Source organism: Pituophis catenifer, unplaced genomic scaffold (assembly GCF_029215685.1).
Source record: "Pituophis catenifer annectens isolate HBS135680 unplaced genomic scaffold, rPitCat1.0.hap2 SCAF_1, whole genome shotgun sequence".
NCBI lineage: Eukaryota > Metazoa > Chordata > Lepidosauria > Squamata > Colubridae > Pituophis > Pituophis catenifer.
This window is the reverse complement of record NW_027256881.1, coordinates 246,593,306-246,612,079: the sequence shown is the minus strand read 5'-3', so window position 1 is coordinate 246,612,079 and position 18,774 is coordinate 246,593,306. Positions and strand designations below refer to the sequence as shown.

Below are 18,774 nucleotides of genomic sequence, written 5' to 3'. Positions count from 1 at the left end.
CACCATTGAATTTCATTTTGTAAGATAGGGCCCAATGATATAATTTATCTGCAAAAATAAACTAGATTCTCTAAACCAACCAGAGAATATTGCAATTTTGAGATTTGAATCCCAGTCATACAGATCTTATGTATTGCACCATCTCTCTTGAAAAGTTAAATATGAACAATAAAATAGTCTCTGCTGTGACTTCATTTCTGGCTTCTGTAATTTTATCACTTCATCCCACATGTTTTGAAGATGATCTATGTAGCAGGTCAGGCACAGCATGACTGTGTGCTCTATTTATATAGAGCTTCCCTATGTGTGGTCTCTACAGGTATTAGAAATCACTCCTGATGCAGCTGCCAAAATAAAAATAATTTCAAAAATGCCCCAAATGTTAGGAAATTGCTAACTCCTGCAGTATTTTCCATTTGTTTTGAAATAGGATTTCTCAAGATTTTGGCTATTTACATTTTTTTAAAGTTAACATTTTATTTAATTTTGCGACCCCAATACACACTATTGGGAGAAATATCCATCTGGTACAGTTCCAAGTTGGGAAAAAGACACTGGAAACATGGAGGCTGATTGGAAAGATGGTTTAAAGGTGAAGCAGAAACACATGGGTGGTTCTGGGCAGCTGACCACCTGGAGTTGAGAGTGGGGTTTTTTAATATTTTCTCTTGGGCTCTGAACTTGAACCTCCTGTTCCTGTGCAAGAACATGTATTATATTGGCTGTTGTCATGTTTGCCTGAGCTCCCAGGTTTAGTTGAAGTTTGCTGAGTGATGCAATGTCCTTAGGAAGCTGTGAGCTCTGTGTCTTCTGCTAAATGGTCCTATTATGTCCTGAAGGGTCATGTTTTAATCCCATCACCCTGGAGCTGAAGATTTTTGTCTTGTAGATAGGCTGGCCCAGTCTTTCTTAATGGGCACCAAATATCTGTGGGGGGCAGGGAGCTGCTTTCTACCTTTAAAACTTGTTTCTCCTTTAGAGAAATATAATATTCTGCCTTTTTAATATTTCTCAAAATATTTCTCAAAATATTTCATTTTTCTAGGAGAGGGGGCCTTCCCTCAACACTGTTGAATGCTTCTTATGACATTTCCTAATAGTTTTCAGTACTAATGTAAAGATGTATATATAAAAGAAAAATTATGAACCACTGAATGATTAGCTTATTTAAATAATTCACCTACATTTGATTACAAGCAAACAAGAAGGCCTGAATTCAGTTCTGCCTCTGATCTCTTTTAAGGAAAAGAATTCTGAAGGCAACCTCACACCCAGAATCATAAATGCAGAGATCCATGTCTATACAGCATCAATAAAATTAGTAAGCTTGATTGTACATACAAAAGCCTGTCTAAGTGTTAGTAAATGTATTGTAACGTGTTTATGAAAAAATGAAAAATATCCATCTGAGGACAGTGAACCAAAAGAGATTCAGGGACAGGAGTTAGTGCATGCTGTATAAAGATTTACTTTTTTTAGCACTTATTGTACAGCTGCTAGCCAAGATTATGTACAGCTGTTTGCGTATTGTAGGAGAAAGTTGAGAAAAAGTTGATGTGTGTGCAGTGTTCTAAGTCATACAAGGAGTTCATAGGTAGATCATGCTGCTTTTCTTTAGATTTCCTCAAGTGTAGAGAAAGCCAAAGGACCACGGAAGCTACAGTTTGACTAATCCTCAGATTGTCAATGATATTTGATGTATTGGTATTTTACAAGATATAGTATTATTTTACTTTATAAATATGTTATTTGGTCAAAATAAAAAAAAATAAACTTTTTTTCCCCAAATCTTGCTTTCTGCATTCTAATCTTCTATCATACCTTTATGGAGGGGTTTTCAGAATCTTGGGTTGGAGGGCATATTAGGAATTATCAAGGTGTTGTAGGAAGTTAGGATGTTTCTTCCAACAGTGTTATTGGTATTCCCACAAAATTTCTCCTAGAGTAGATGTGATACATTGCAAAATAAAATATTGATCTTTGTTATCCTCTCTAGTTACTAGGACACTCTTTATTACTTCAGGCCCTTTCTTCTATACAGGTAGATATACTTCTGAGCAAAATACTAGGTTGTAGGTCACCTATCACATTTATTTTATAAGAATATCTTAAGGAATTATGTGATATCCAAAGAAATTCTTCTAGATTAAGGGGTAAGCATTGTTTTTGTGGCCACATATTACCCATTCTATTTTTTAATCTACTACTTTAGGGCTTAGAGGCTTTAAGGATTTATTGCTCTGTGTTGTTGAATTTTACAGTCCAAGGTAAGTACTATAAAAATGGAGTCTTGTATCATTTTGATACTGAATTTCAGTGATGCATTCTGATTGTTTCCCGGAAGCAACAAGAATGGGGGTTGGGAGATTGCATACAGGGTCATAGATTGTCTGCCTGTTATAAATGAAGATGGTATCAGAGGCTTGTTTTGCTTTGTCAGCTGTCTCTGCATTTTAAAAGTTAAAATGATTGAATAAAAAATAAGGTCAGTTTGGGCAGGTAATTGGCAAGGGCGGAATTAAAATCAGGATGACCATGGGCATCAGGCTTCCCATATATATTCCCATCCCTAGTGCCAGGTAACAGGGTGAGCTCCCGTTACTTGTCACAGCTTCTGCCAACCTAGCAGTTCGAAAGCACGTAAAAAATGCAGGTAGAAAAATAGGGACAACCTTTGGTGGGAAGGTAACAGGGTTCCATGCACCTTTGGCATTTAGTCATGCCGGACACATGACCACGGAGACGTCTTCGGACAGTGCTGGCTCTTCGGCTTTGAAACGGAAATGAGCACTGCCCCCTAGAGTTGGGAACAAGTAGCACAGATGTGTGAGGGGAACCTTTACCTTTATACATAGAATATAAATAGGCCTCTCTGTATGTTGGATGCCCTATTTGAAGTATGAAAGGAATAATTGTAGTCTGTTCATTAGTTTTTGCCCTTCTCTTAAACTTGTGGCTACAGAGTCATTTCTCTGTATGCTGGTGAGATGGGAGAGAACTTCATGAGATAGTTCAAGAAGCACATTTGTTGGAATCATGAGCCTTGGGTATTCAAAAATCTGGTGGTCTCTCCAGATTTTACTTAAGTTGAACTCTGCCTCTTTTAGGTCCTTTAAGTTACCTTGAATTGTAGTTACCTTGAATTGTAGTTGTGCATAGGATAGAAGAAAATTAATTGTGTATGTTGGATCGGCCATGATTTTTGACATTGTCTGTTGCATTCCCATCAACACTTGCATCTTCCTGCACATGGAAGGCAACATGTCTTCAGCCATAGATATCAAAATATTCTTCCTATGGATTGTCCATAGGAATGGAATGCCTGGCTACCTTTAGAGCCAGCTTCATTTGGATGATATTGGTTGGGAGGGCTTTTGTAAAGCCAGCGCCATTGAAAAGCATTCAGGGGGACATGTCACTTCACCGATATTTATTTATTTATTGGTTCGATTTACATGCCGCCCTTTTCCGGAGACTCAGGGAGGCTTACAATGCGTTAAGCAATAGCCTTCATACTTTTGTATATTCCGGACTCTACAAAATTCAGGAACGCAGCAGCTCTCTTATTACACAATATCGTCACATTGTATTGCCACCAGTCTTGGCCTTCATTGTTGTGACTATTTAGCAAACAACCCCAATACATTGAAAATAAGGGTTGAGCTTTTCTTTTGTCACCGGTGATGCTCCTTCAGCTTCTCTTGGAAGGAGAAAGAACATGTGGGGGGCACTGGCAAATTCAGTTGTTATATGAAGTCTTGTAGTTATAATGGGGGAGGGGTTGGAGGTGAATGGAACTGCTGCTGAATAGCAGATGGCAGGAAGGGTGACATCATAGGCACAATTGTCCTACCCCATTATTCTTCCTGACAGGCCCCTACCCTCCTTTATTGTTTCCTGTGGACATAATTGGAAGCTTGGGAAGGGGAAAGAAAAGCTTGCCAGAGTTCCTTAAAAAAGTCCTCCCTTTTGAGTAAATTGTTACTTAGTAGTCGTCAGATTCAGATTATTTCTAGAGCAGTATAAGTAGATAATGATCAGAAAGAAGCAAGTCCGCCTTCTGACTTGTGATTTGAGAGAACGGCACTTTAAAGAAAAGGGAGAGGAGAGAGAAGAAGTTAGGCACACTCTGTGAAATGCAAAATGGGAAGAAACGTGTGTCAATGGGCTTTGCAAATGATACCCATTCTAGAGCAGGTGTTCACTGGGGACTTGCAGGAGCCTGGAAAATTGTCTTCAGCATTTCAGCCACTGCATGAAACTGCTAGGGAAAGTAACTCAGAAGGTGGGTTTGAAGTGTTTGCTGATGATGATCTATTCCACCTGGCATTGCAGTCTATCTGTCTAGAAGAGATCATGGAACCCAAACCTTTGAATTTTTTGTTTGTTTGTTTGAGGTAGATGAAGACAAATAGATGGCGATTTAATCTCTGACAAGGTTGACATTTCACAGGTAATGAGACTAAGTGTTCTTGATGGAGGTTTATCACCCATTTTGAATAGCTTTTCATTTCTCCTGAGGGCCTGAAAGGGCAGTTTGAGAGGCTGCTTGGACTCTGCACTGTCTCTGCATTTCCTTGGCAAGCATTGATGATTGTGATAGCCAAGAGTCCTTTTTACCAGCTTATGCCAGATGCAGAATATCTGGAGAGGCTCCACTGCTAAATACAGTCTTCGTGGAGCTGCTTTTGAAGATGACTCATAAATTTCACTGAAGCAGAAGAAAGCTTTTGATGACGGACTGATTTTGTGGCTCTATTCTACATAGTTGCATTAGTTCCCAGTGTGTTTCTCTGCCTTGTTTGAAGTGCTTGCATTTCTTAGACTGTTTGGAGCCAAGCAACTTGAAGAAAATTGTTCACCCAAGTCAACTTGCCCATGCTTTAAAATCTGGAACAGAAGTTCCAGAAAGCTACTGCTTTTTTTTTTTTTTGTGCTTTCAAGTCAGTTTTTATTTCTGCCTGGAAATCCCATGCAAGATTTCAGAATTGGTTTGCCATTGCCTCCTTACTAGGGTTGAGAGAAAATGACTGGCCCAAGGCTACCCAGATGCCTTTGTGCCCAAGGCAGGACTAGAACTCACAATCTCCCAGTTTCTAGCCTGATGCCTTAACCACTATACAAAACTTAACAGCTTCTGTTGATAAAACAGGAGAGAAGAGAGAGACTTCTGGAGGCCCACGTTTTTTGAATGCCTTGCTGTTTATCTTTGTTGGATCCCATCTTTACTTGTGACCCCATTAATATGGTAAATTGCTGAACTTTTTCCCTCAGCAAATTTGTCCAGGGATTGGTTGGAACTGGTGTTTGTATTTTGTATAGTGCTTTGTACTGTCTTTATTTCTGGGTTTCATATTAGCTTTTATTAATGTATTATTTGAGAGGTGCAGTGGCTCAGGGGCTTAAGGATACTGGGATTGTCAACCAGAGAAGGTCACCTTCCTGCATTCCAGCAGTCCGAGCCCTAGCACCATGGGATGGAGTGAGCTCCCGTCACTTGCCTCAGCTTCTGCCAATGTAGTAGTTCGAAAGCATGCAAATGTGAGTATATAAATAGGTACCACTCTTGTGGAAGCAAGAAACCAACTGGCACCAGACCAGTCTGAATGTGAGACAAAAACCGGTTGAGAAAAAGGCCCTGGATGACACTGACTTTCTTGCAGAACGCCGTTAGCTGTTTTGTATGTGGAGCTAGTTCACTGCCCTAGATAGTGAGCTAGCAAGCATGAACTGAACGAACTAGCAATCTTAGACAGCCAAACTACTATTCTGTATTAAACTTATAGACTTCTGGCTTTCATGTACCAATGCCATACACTCACTCACTCATTCACTAGTTTTATTCCTTTATTAAATGTAAACTGCTTAAAGGGGAGATTACCCTTGAAGATGACTTATACTAGGGGTGAAATGCTCCCAGTTTGGACCGGATCGCCCAATCTAGTAGCGATGGCGGCCGATGGTTCAGAGAACCGGTAGCAAAAATCCCTGCTCCCCCCCATGCCCAGCTGAGCCGCGCGATCATCAGAGGCTTTTTTTTTTTTTTTTTACTTTTAAAAGCATTTTTTTCTACAACCTCTTTGGCCAAAAAAAATGCTTTTAAAAGTAAAAGTAAAAAAAAAAAGCCTCTGATGATCGCGCGGCTCAGCTGGGATCATCAGAGACTTTTAAAAGCATTTTTTTCTACAACCTCTTTGGCCGAAGAGGTTGTAGAAAAAAAATGCTTTTAAAAGCCTCTGACGATCCCAGGTGAGTTGCTTGATGGTCAGAGGCTTTTAAAAGCATTTTTTTCTGCAACCTCTTCGGCCGAAGAGGTAGAGAAAATGCTTTTAACAGTAAAAAAAAAAAAAAAAAAAAAAAAAGTTGGCCACGCCCACCCAGTCACATTACCCCCCCCCCCACCAAGCCACGCCCACAGAACCAGTAGTAACAAATTTTACATTTCACCACGGACTTATACATATTTTACATAATGCAAACATTAAGGTGTAGCTCTTTAATTTGCAAATTTCCTCTGTTTTAATTGAAAAGCCCTCCTCTCTCCTCCTCTTTTCACTTTTTCTCTTCTCTTGGCTGTTTGATGAGGAAAGCTGAGTTGATAAAATCCTTGGTTGCCTCTGCCTTTGGAATTGGCTTTATAATGTTGCTAACACTGAAATCTTTGCATGGGTGTAATTTAGGGATGTTTCTGAATCCGGTATTCCTTCTCCTTGCTCTGGCTGCTTCTTCACGTAATCTTCCTTCCTGATTGAAACCTGGGAGAAGAAGAAATTCCCAGAAGAGACAATAGTCTTTCTGCAAATTGTAGCAGATTGTACTTGGAGGGAAAAGGCAAGCATTTTTAAGAAAGAAAAAAGAAAAGAATTGAAAGGCGGTCCAGGCCTCGTAGTGGCTTAATTAAGGATCTCCTTCATTATGCCCGGAGCCATAACCCTCTGAGGGCAGAGAGTAAGGAATATAGCCTTAATATAAATATGCAAGAAACTAGGGGAAAAGGAGGTAAAACATTTTGTAGGCCCTGAGAAATAAGAAAGTATTCAGAAGTGACTTGGGTAGATGACACCCTGATTCATTGTGGTATAAGCACAATGTGTGTGTGTGTTTCTTGTAAAATTCTTTATTATAACCAGGTATAGAGAGGTAGTATACTGCTATCCTATAGATTTCACTGACTTTTACTTTTGGCACTGAATGAGAGCATTTAGGAAGATCATCTGATCAATTTGTTTCAGTCTAATTTATAAAACTAGTTTCTACCCCACCTGCAAAACATAATTGGTGGGGAAGTTGAAACCTGGATGATTTGGGTGATATATTTTTGGCTTGAGGGAAGAGGCTTTTTGAATATGAGGGGAAAATCCAAAAGAGTTTGTACTTCATGAATGGGTGACATCAGGGGTGGGCTTCAAAAATTTTAGCAAGGGGTTCTCTGTCCGGTTGCTGGGTGGGCGTGGCCATGGCCTAGTTGGCCTCCTGCAGTACGGTGGGGGGGGGGCATTTTTGCCCTTCCCAGGTTCTAGTTAGGTAGTGAAACGTCTACAAGAAAACAAGCAAGCTCAGAGAGCACCAAGGACCCCTCGTTTCAACCCTGAGCTACAAATATTCTCCTTCCAAGTGTATTCAAATACTTGGACATCTTGTGCATTAGGGTACTGTTAACTCTTAATCGAAGGTCCAAAACAGGCGTCATTTCTCCCATTTCTGGTTAAAGGAAAAAAGATCCTGTTGAGCTGAAACAAATCATGCCCGCCCTCTCTTGCTATCCTGTGCCCTTCTGAACTCTGTCCAGGCAGCGCCGTGTTTACTCAGCGTAGGCTGCTTCTGCATTGCCAGAGCTTGTCTGGCATTTCTGTTGCCTGAAACCCTATAACTTTAATAAGATATAAACTGTGTCGCATCTATCTGCCGTTGCTCGGCAACTCTTCAATAATGCCCCAAACAAAGCACTTGCCATGTGCAAGCAACCCTAATTCCAAGTGTAGGATAATTCTGCTTCCGAGGCTGCTAATTTCTTCCATAGTGAGCAGTCCTGTCATGTTAATGTGTTCTTTTACCTGTAGCAGCAAGCAGGGTATCTAGTCTGTGCATAAATGGCCCTTTTTCACAATCGTATTTGAGTCTAGAAACAGGGATTATTTCTATGCCCCCTTTGAGTGTGTTTTTATAATGTTACATGGCCAAATGTGTACTGGTTTTTAACTAAACTTATAATGACAACAATCATCTGTATACATCCCTCTTGAAATGCTACTCTACAGGTAATCCTCAACTTATGACCACAATTGAGCCCAAAAGTTATGTTGCTAAGTGAGACATTGGTTAAGTGAGTTTGCCCCATTTTACGACTTTTCGTGTCACAGTTGTTAAGTGAATCACTGCAGTTGTTAAGTTAGTAACACGGCTGTTAAGTGAATCTGGTTTCCCCACTGACTTGTCAGCAGGTCGCAAAAGGTGATCACATGACCCTGGGGCACAGCAACCGTCATAAATATGAGCCAGTTGCCAAGCATCTGAATTTTAATCATGTGATCATTTACTTTGCTTTAATGGTCATAAGTGTGAAAAATGGTCATAAGTCACTTTTTTTCAGTGTTGTTGTAATTTCGAACAGTCACTAAATGAACTGTTGTAAATGGAGGACTACCTGTAACTCCTGCCCTGTTGCATAGGATTCTCACGTAACACAGGTTCTTACATGCATGTCAGGAAACAGACATGAAACAGTCAATCATGTTCTTTAATGTGATGAAAAGCTCAGATTCTCAAGTTCAAAATGAACATTTTGGATGAGAAGTGAAACATTTTCTTCTTCTTCCTAAGGAAAAAATAATCCAGTTGCCTTTGGAAGGAGAAAAAAACCCCCATCTTTGAGACAACTATGACCTGGATGACTGAGAATCTCCACAAACATTTACAATATTGCCATCTTGTTAAAATTTTCCAGCAGGGATATTTGTTCTATAACTTCGGACTGAGAGTGCTGTTGCCATATCAAATAAATGAAATAAATAAAATAAGAGCAATGCTCTCTGCATCTTTGGGACTCTGATTTTATCCCTTCAGCAATGATAGCAAGATTTTAAGTATATACATGCATGATTATACATGTTTGGCAATGATGGAACAGCTAGAAAACCTCTGTATTTTAGAGGGCAGTTCTCTCCCTTCCAGTGACAATACCCAATGATCCTTCTGCTTCTTGATTTGATTCCTCTTGAGTTTTGGATATTATGAGCAAAAGCAAATAGTCCTTTCCCCTGGAAATATTTAGTGAAATCTGACATGCCTGATAATTATTTCCGCAGTTCTCTTATAGGGATTTGTTTTGACAGTCATAATTGAGAGTTAAATTAGCATCCCTGAAGTTTCATGCTGTCAGGCAGACGTGAGTCAATCAGAAGGGATATGTTGAAAGTTGCCAGGCAACTCCACATACTTAAACAGGTCCAGGGAATTCAAAACAATAAAACAGAACCTGTTTTCTGTGTGGATTTCCAAGTGGGTTTCGCCCATTCTTCTGTGTCCAGAGAAAGGTACCTTGGTTGTCGAATTTGTTTGGGCTTCTACGACCTTTTCAAACGTTAGTTGCTTGGAATTGTAGAAAAATACATTCCTCACTCCTTAGTTAATAACAATGCACTTGAAAACCATCTTGGGAATGGTTGTGTCACATATGTTCCAATGGAATTATTCCAAATGGATTATCGTATTCTTAACTCTGTGAAGATGCTCCTAGTGCCATTGTTAATTTATTCCGCAATTTAGGATGCTGTGAACTCTGTGCTAAATTTCCTTTTCTAGTGAATAGCTTGATTAGAGGAATTTGCCATTGTATACAGTACGTTCCCATATCAGCTTTATTTTGCTGTTCATTTTCAATACATTCATCAAGCTTCATTATCACAACTGGCCCATTTAATTCTGTGAAGATGCCACATCTGATTTGCTGTCTGAAATGCATGCCTGTGTCTTAAGAGGAATGTGTTGGTAGCACCTGCACACTAATGGAATACACTCTTTCCCCCCAAATCTGAAATGGTAAGTCAGCAGGCTGTAACTCTGGCTATAATTAATCCATCATTTATCCTATCCATACTCGTGTTAATTGTGAATTCCACACTAAATATTCCCTGCTCCCCCCCACCTCCTATTTCTATATATTGGGTACTGTACTAGTACAGATGCAAAAGGAGGGGGATGATGAAGTCAAGAAGTTGCAGCTGTCTCTAGTTCTGCTTGTTGGAGTTTTTGAAGGTAAACATGTTTTCTTCTGCTTGCAACCTAGCAACTCTTATGGCCATTGGGTAAATGAGATTGTAGCGTAAGCTATTCTTGTAGCCTGAGAATCTTTTGCATGGAAGCAGAGAATGCCTTTTTCTGCTTGCCTGAGGCTCTGCCTTTCCAATAGTGTTGCCAGGTGTCCACTATTTGAGCGGACAGTCCGCTTTTTTCACATTATGTTCACTATTTTTTTTCACAAAATAGTGGACATTTTTTTTATTCAAAAGCTTTATGATGAAATGGTACGTAATCTAAAGCTGTACAGTCTAAGAGAATAAGGATCTTAGGATGCACAGTGCATCAATTCCGGTATCAAATGCAAACGTTGAACGAATTTTCAGCGTCATGGGAAATTTGTGGACTGACGAACGTAACCGACTGCTTGTACCATCAGTTCGAAGTGAACTTTGTATATTTTTTAATATTTCTCAACGTTGTACTGAAATTAAAGAATTATTCCTTAAACACAAAGAATTGATCAAAGCTGCGCAGTCAAATAAAAAATACACACGACAGCAAAGTAAAATGTAATTTAATATCTTACATATTATTATAATATATTTGATGTTTTGAATTTTAAGTAAAGTTTTGAAGTGATTATTTTAATACGTGTTAAAATGTTTGTAAGAAAATATATAATTTAATTGTATTTTTTTTTTTACTACTTAACCCCCCCTCCCCCCCGCTTGTCCGCTATTTTTTGGAAGCAGACATGGCAACTCTACTTTCCAACTCATAGTAGGATCAGTTGTCCTGGATCGGGAAAGGAGTAAGGTGAACACTTCAGTGTCGGGGGAAAGGGCTATATTGATATTTCTGATTGTCTTCCCTAACCTTTGTAGAAATTACTGAGTGGGCTCTGTAATCAGGTGTGTCCTTTCCTTCCTTCCCTTCCCTCCTTTGATGGGGTGATGAGGTACATGAGATCAGGACTAGGTGTTGATTTGTACACTTTTCGAATCATAAAAAACCCCTGCCCCATTAGAGTTTCCAGAGTGCAACTATAAATAAATAAATGTTCCAAATAATTTCAACTCAATATTGTTGAGGGCATAACTCAATCATTGTTGAGTCTATAACTTTTTCTCTCTTTTTTGGGGGATATAATACATTGAACATTTCTGCATGATGAAAATTATCTTGATTTTAAATTCCTTCCAGTATTGTTGTAGTCATGGAACAACTTGGAAAGAGCTATGTGCCCCCCCCCTCCCTCTTATCTGCAGTTGGCTTCTTTCTCTCTCTGCCTTTCTGTAACCTTGCTTCATCGCAGCTGCCTTTCTCTGACAGCGGAATGATAGATGTGCTTTGCTCCAGAGGGCAGAAGGCCACCAGCTCGGAAGGACGGCGTATGCCACTGATCAGCCTATTCAGTGGATGCACTGAGCCATGGCACTATGAGGATTTCATCAGCCTTTAATGCATTAACCTTTCATTAGGCACAGCAACCCTTGCCTGTGCCTTGCTCTCTGCCTAGACTATTCATCTCATTGCCTGGGTATGCCATGCGCCTTGACATCATGAAGAATCCCCTTTTGTCTCTACCTGGGGAGCACTGATGTATTCATGCAATTTTAATGCTGGTGAATCCTTTATCTGCTTTTCTGTAGAGATCAGTGCAATCGACACAAATGAGGCTGGCTTGGTTATTTTGTGTTAAAGAAATCTGCTAACCTTCTTCTCTGTTCCCAGTCCTCAGGGGACTACATTTTGAGTATATGCCATACCCAAAAGATCCTATACTACTAAAACATATTGAGAAAGTAACTGATGCCCAGCCAGGTGGACAAGAAGAGTTAATTCTAATATGGGGGAATGACCTGCAATCTAGAATGTGCAAGGTTTGTTTCTGCTTTGGCTCTGAAAAACACTTTTTAACAATCTGGATGAAGAATCCGTCCACAAAGGAACACAACAAATACATTCCTTACATAGGTTTCAATTTACATTCAAAGTTCTATATAAGCATTAGAATAATTATGGTTTATTTTTCTACCTTAAATGAATTAATTCTCCCTGCCCTCGCATAATATCCAGATCAATCAAGTTAAACTAATACTCTGTTTTGTTTTGTTTTTAATCTACAAATAATTCTTTCCCTGCAGTAAGAACACAACAATAAACAAACAATGCTATTGTTTTTCATGGCATTCAGTTTCACTTTGCCTTTGTGATAGGAAGCAAAATTTGTCTTTCTTTCCCTCCGCTTCCCCTTTATGGAAGTCATAATTGTATTTTTAAACTTCTGGGTTCGTTTTTAGATAATGAGATGTCATAGGAATATTATATGTCTGGAGAGGAATAGTGAAGACATTTTCAATTGTTTTTCATACGTGTTTGATAGCTCTCTAACATTTGTATGTTTTGAGTACCATTTGCATCCTCTCACATGTTTCTTTTGATGCTACTCTTGCAGGTGGAGGCAGAGAAACACCAAGATGTTGTGGTCTATGATCAGAGTACAAGGGATGTAAATGGATTGGCAACCGACAGTTTCCTATCTATTCTTCTGGGCAAGCTGGATAGTTGCTTCCACAGTGTCTCCATCCTCACAGGTAGGATTTGGCAGCAGTTGGGGTGGTGGGCTGAATTTTTTTTTCATATCCTTGAAAGGCAGAAACCTGTGTCCATGTCAATGCAGACTTTGGTAAAATGGTGGAAGAAAAATGCTGGATACCTTACCTTGCTATTTAGTATGCCCTTGTGCAGGTAGGTAGGGCCATCCAATTTTGTAAAAAAAGCAATCTTAAAATCTTTCAGTTGATAGGAGGACAAAAACAAGGAACTAGAAAATATAATACAATAAACATCTAGAATGGAAAAAGAACAATGGAGTAATTAAAGAAATAAGAATTCACCAAGGCTAGCCAATGCATATCTCATTCAGGGTCTTTTTGTCTGGATGAGCTCATCTTGCATTCAAGTCCAATGCCTGGTGGAAGAGCCGGGTTTCCAGGGCCTTAGGGAGTCAGGAAAGGGTCAAGGGAAGTGGTGATGTTGCACAAGGATGTGTTGTAACAGAGAAAGCACATCTGGATACCACTATGTGATACTTCCATAGAAAGGACTGAAGCACATTTTTCTGTCAGGTCTTATGGTCAAGCAGATATAGTCGGAGGGAAGTAGTCCTGCAGAATCATTGAGGGCAGAACGAAATGAAAAATATTACAATAATCTAAGACCAATTTTAGAGTATTGTTCTACTGTTTGGAATCCCCACCATATATCTGACATCAGTACAATCGAGCGGGTTCAGAAGTATTTCACGAGAAAAGTCTTGCACTCCTCTGTACACAATATAATTCCCTATGCTACTAGGCTGGAAATTCTCGGTTTGGATAACTTAGAATTGCGTCGTTTGTGGTCAGACCTAGGTATTGCATACAAAATTATAGATAGTAATGTTTTACCTGTAAATGACTTTTTTTGTTTTAATCGCAACAATATGTGCGCTACAACTGCTTTAAACTCAATGTAAATCATTCTAAACTTGACTGTAAAAAATATGATTTCTGTAATAGAGTTGTCAAAGTCTGGAACATTCTACCTGATTCAGTTGTTTCAGCTACAAATTTTCACAGTTTCAATCACAAATAGACTTCCGTGGACCTTACATCATACTTAAGTGGTCAGTAGAGGAGGCGTGTATAAGTGCAGTAACATGCCTATCATCCCTGTCATTGTATTTTTATTCTTTTATTCTTGTTTTCGTTTTTGTTTGACAAATTCTAATAAATAAATAAAATAAATAAATCCTTGTATAGTACTGCCTTGTTTAAAGGCTGTTTGCAGTTTATGACAATGATAAAAAAAGTAATTTTGCGACCAATCCTCGCATTTACAACTTTTGCAGGTCTATAAAGCAAAAAAAAGCTGAAGTAAAATTATAAGCACAGTCATGGTGTCATTTAACAATTGCTTCACTTAATGACCAAGTTGCCAGTCCCAGGTGTCACTTACACAAGAGTTATCTGCACATGAATTTCCTGGTGTGCTTATGACATCTTGGTTAATTTTAGTCAGAGAGGAAGCATTGCTGGTCCAAATGATAGTGATAAGGGACAGAGAATCGTTGCATTTTATAATTTATATGGAACAAACCCTGAATATTTTATGTATATCCCACATTTGGTATTTTTTATAAACATGAAATTTGTTAAATCCGCATTTAACAAAGAGTCTCAGAAATTGTCCTTTTTTCCCATATTGTGATTTTGTTCTTCGTTTATTTTCCTGCTTGCTGTCAAAAAGATAATATTGTCTGAAGTGGAATGTGGCCACTAATAGTAGTTTCCATTCTGAAGCAGGGTGGGGAACCTAATTTTACCATAGTGACAGCTGCCGAGGTGATGTGCTATTATGTAAACAGGTTGTCTTGAAGAGGAATTGCATTAAAATTCCAGAGGAAAAGCTTTATGTTCTGCAAAGCCACAGGTTTTTTTTTTAAAGTGATGGTTAACTACTGAGATTAAAGTGGGGATACATGATGACTATTGAGTTCAAAGTATTTTCATCAGTCTGAAATTTAAATGGTGGAAAAACATGGAATGCATTTTTTCCGGCGGCATGGAGAGTTCATATGACAATATCTTTTGGATTATCTCTGCAAGTGCTATCAGTCTTTTTTTTTTTTTTTTTTTTTTTAATTTGATTTATATGCCGCCCTTCTCCGGAGACTCAGGGCGGCTTACAGTGCATTAAGCAATAGCCTTCATACTTTTGTATATTTATACAAAGTCAGCTTATTGCCCCCACAAACTGGGTCCTCATTTAACCTACCTTAGAAAGGATGGAAGGCTGAGTCAACCTTGAGCCTTGGAGAGATTCGAACCAGCAGTAAATTGCAGGCAGCTGTGTTAATAACAGGGTGCTTGAAATCTGGATGTCTGGCCTGGGTCTGTGAAACTGATACGGGTGGAGGGTATCCTGCTTTCTGCTTCTATCACCTTTTCTTAAACAGGAATTAATGCTTATTTTGAAAATTATTCTCGAAAATAATAGAAGCTGCGGTTTGTTTCATGTAAGGTTTTCTGATTGTAGTGGTTAATGACATTCATCCTTTTGTGCTTTGAAGTCTTTATTTCAATTGAATATTATATTGCTGGAATTACAATATATCATAGTGCTATCATATATGCTACTGTATGTATATTATACTGTTATATATTAATACTCTTTTATAGTATATTCTATAACATACTAATGCTACTATATACTGTAATATAATACCCTGTTTCCTCGAAAATAAGACATCCCCTGATAATAAGCCAAATTGGGCTTTTGAGCGCATAGCAATAAGGTCAAGCATTTATTTCAGGGTTCAAAAAAATATAAGACAGGGTCTTATTTTCGGGAAAACACGGTAGGTGTATTCACATGTGCAGCAGAAAAGGTTTTAGGGACTAGGTTAAGTAGACATCTCCTCCTCTGATTCAGCCCTACCTGACACTTAATATTTACAGAATGAATGAATGAATGAATGAATGAATGAATGAATGAATGAATGAACGAATGAAAACACAGTATGTGTATTCACATATGCAGCATCCTCTGATTCAGCCCTACCTGACTAACTTAATATTTACAGAATGAAATAACAACCCCCCCCCATGAAAATAAGCTCTCCCTAAAAATAACCACCACCACCCCCGAAAATATTTAAACGCATGCACAGCCGGTCCCCACCACATGGTATATAATAGCATTAGTATATTATAGAATATAATATTCTATATTCTTTAATACTAATATTCTTTATATACTATTAGTATATAATAGTATATAAAGACTATTAGTCTATAATTAGTATATAATAATACATATACAGTAGTATATATGATAGTACAATATATTATAGAGAATATTTGTGAAGTGTTTATAATATATCTGCATCATTTTTATTCATATATGAGTTAAATATACTCAGTGCTTAGGTATGTGGGCACGGGTGTGGGGTGGTATAAAATAAAACATGGGGAATTGGCTATCACAACTTGATACCACTGGCTTAAATCAGGCTCGATGGAGTGCTGGTCGATTAACAGGCAGTTCCAATGATCTGATGGGTCTTGAAGTTCAACTGTAAATATCTCTGAGTTCCCATATCCTGGGGGAGAAATAAAATAGAGGGCAGCTTGAGTGAAATAAGAGTCTACAGCCGTCCATCTCAGATTTGGTCATATGATTGTTTGCCATTCATCATAGTGAAAAGAAGTGACGTATTTAGGAAAAGATTGTTATCTAGGTGGTGTCCTCCAAGAAGGCCTCTTCTAAAAATCACCTGGGATAAATTATTTTTGCCCAGTAGAGGGTAGTGTTGTTCATCCACTGGAATCTGTGTGGCCCATGCTAAACAACTGAGCATAATATAATTGCTAACATGAACAACACGATAACAAATCATTATGTTATATAACAACAAGTCATTATGCCATGCCATAGCGAACTGAATTCTTTTCTTTCTTTCTTTTCCCTTATTTGTGTTGCAGTTTGGTATCAGGTCCAGATACACTAGCATAGCTACCTTTATGGAGCAGGAAATGCACAGTTCAGTTCTTTGAGAGTCTTTGTATCAGTGGTGGGTTTTTACCAGTTCGCCCTGGTTCGGGGAAACTGGTAGCAGCGGTGGGGGTGGGAGGCTCCACCCATCCACCGACATCATCACGGATGCGCTGTGCATGCGCAGAAGGTTCTGCACATGCGCAGAAGCACCACACGCAAACACGCTCACAGTTCTGAACCAGTAGCAAAGGTAAGTGAAAACCACTACTGCTTTGAATATACCCTGTTTCCCCCCAAAATAAGACATCCTTTGATAATAAGCCCAATCGGGCTTTTGAGCACATGGCAAATAAGGCCAAGCGCTTATTTCAGGGTTCAAAAAATTTAAGACAGGGTCTTATTTTTGGGAAAACAAGGTATGTGTATTCACATGTGCAGCAGAAAAGGTTTTAGGGACTAGGGTAAGTAGACATCTCCTCCTCTGATTCAGCCCTACCTGACTAACTTAATATTTACAGAATGAATGAATGAATGAATGAATGAATGAATGAATGAGCAACCAAGCAGGGATTTCTTCCAGCGCTCTTAAAATAAAGAGTGAGTTCTTTTTGGAAAGAGAAAAAGGAAGGGTGATGATATGAGTATTGGTGTAATGAATCAGGGTTGGTGAGGACAGTTTAGCCTTTCCACAGTCCATGTGGCTGTTATTGTAGTTATCGCCTTTCTGCAGAGTGCATGAAACTCTAGTACTAGCAAGCTATGAGCAGGAGGCAAATATGAATGAAATTGTCCAAGTAGTTAGAGGAAGAACAAGTCAGAGGGAAATCAAAGTACTCATTCATTCCATTGATATCTTGATCAAGGTTAGAAGTACATTTTATAGGTTGTTTGGTCTCATTCTTGAATGTGTATAAAAAAGGTGTAGTCCTAGAGTTACAATGGCAATTGGTATCGGAATTGTTCTCGTTATGTGCCATGGTTGTAAAGTACAATGCCATGTGACTGAGTAGCTTAGCGATATCAATTCCAACAGTCCCATTTGCCAGCGTTAAGCAAGGACTGAAGGGGTCATTAAGCAAGGAAAGGTCCGACATGATCACGACTTCCTACTTCCTGCTGGCTTCCCCATTGACCTGATGGAAGTCAGCAGGGAACTTTGGAAATTGATTAATGTGACTATGAGGATAGTGAGACAGGTAGAACTCTGAGGACCAGTTGTAATTCCCCCTTGTTCAACACCACCGCAAATTTGAATGATCACTGAGTGAGTGGTTATAACTCAAGAACCACACTTCTGAAACAGTAGGAACATTTTTATTTGGTCACCTGCTACTTGTAGTTTATATAATGAGCTGTACTGGATGATGTGATATAAGTATGGAAAAGCATGAAGTTACTTATGGACAGTTATTCAATGTTTACATTAATTGGCATTAAATAAAGAATGGTTGATGTATTCTGTACAAATAAATTGTCTAGTCCAGTTTTCTTTCATCTAGAAGCAACCTATTCTGTATAGTTATATCTGCATTAGATTTCTAATTGATACTGTACAGGAAATATGATCGTATCATAAAGCAGAGAGAAATGCAGTTTATTTGGTATGTATCTTGACATAATCAAATTAAAACCAGAATAAATTAATACAGGGCAGGAACTTGGGGAATCTAGTGTTCCCTTTTTATTTTGCTGAAAATTAATCACTTTGACCTTTGGCCAGAAGGGATCTATCCATTAACAGGTATATAATTGATGTTTTAAAAAACAACAATGATAATTTTGTTGTAAGTAACTTGTTTAGAAACTCCACAAATTCTACACATTTATAACCGCTACAAAATAAGGGCATTTTTTTTTCATAGACGGAAGAATGCTGTATTCATTCTTCAGATTATTGTTGGTCAAGAAAAAATAGATGTGGTACAACAACTTGAGGGCCAGCTACAAGGAGATTTTTGCAGAGGGAGTTCCACTGTGTAAATAAGGAAATGG

At 38.6% G+C, this 18,774-nt stretch overlaps 1 protein-coding gene across 1 annotated transcript in view; it reads left to right on the top strand.

Moving 5' to 3' along the window:
* The window catches only part of DUSP8 (dual specificity phosphatase 8), a 95,888-nt gene that overhangs the window by 13,287 nt on the left and 63,827 nt on the right, over window positions 1–18,774 (top strand). The window contains exon 2 of the mRNA XM_070957406.1: window positions 12,698–12,836. Coding sequence (XP_070813507.1) covers window positions 12,698–12,836 — 139 coding nt within the window. The remainder of the gene's footprint in view (window positions 1–12,697; window positions 12,837–18,774) is intronic.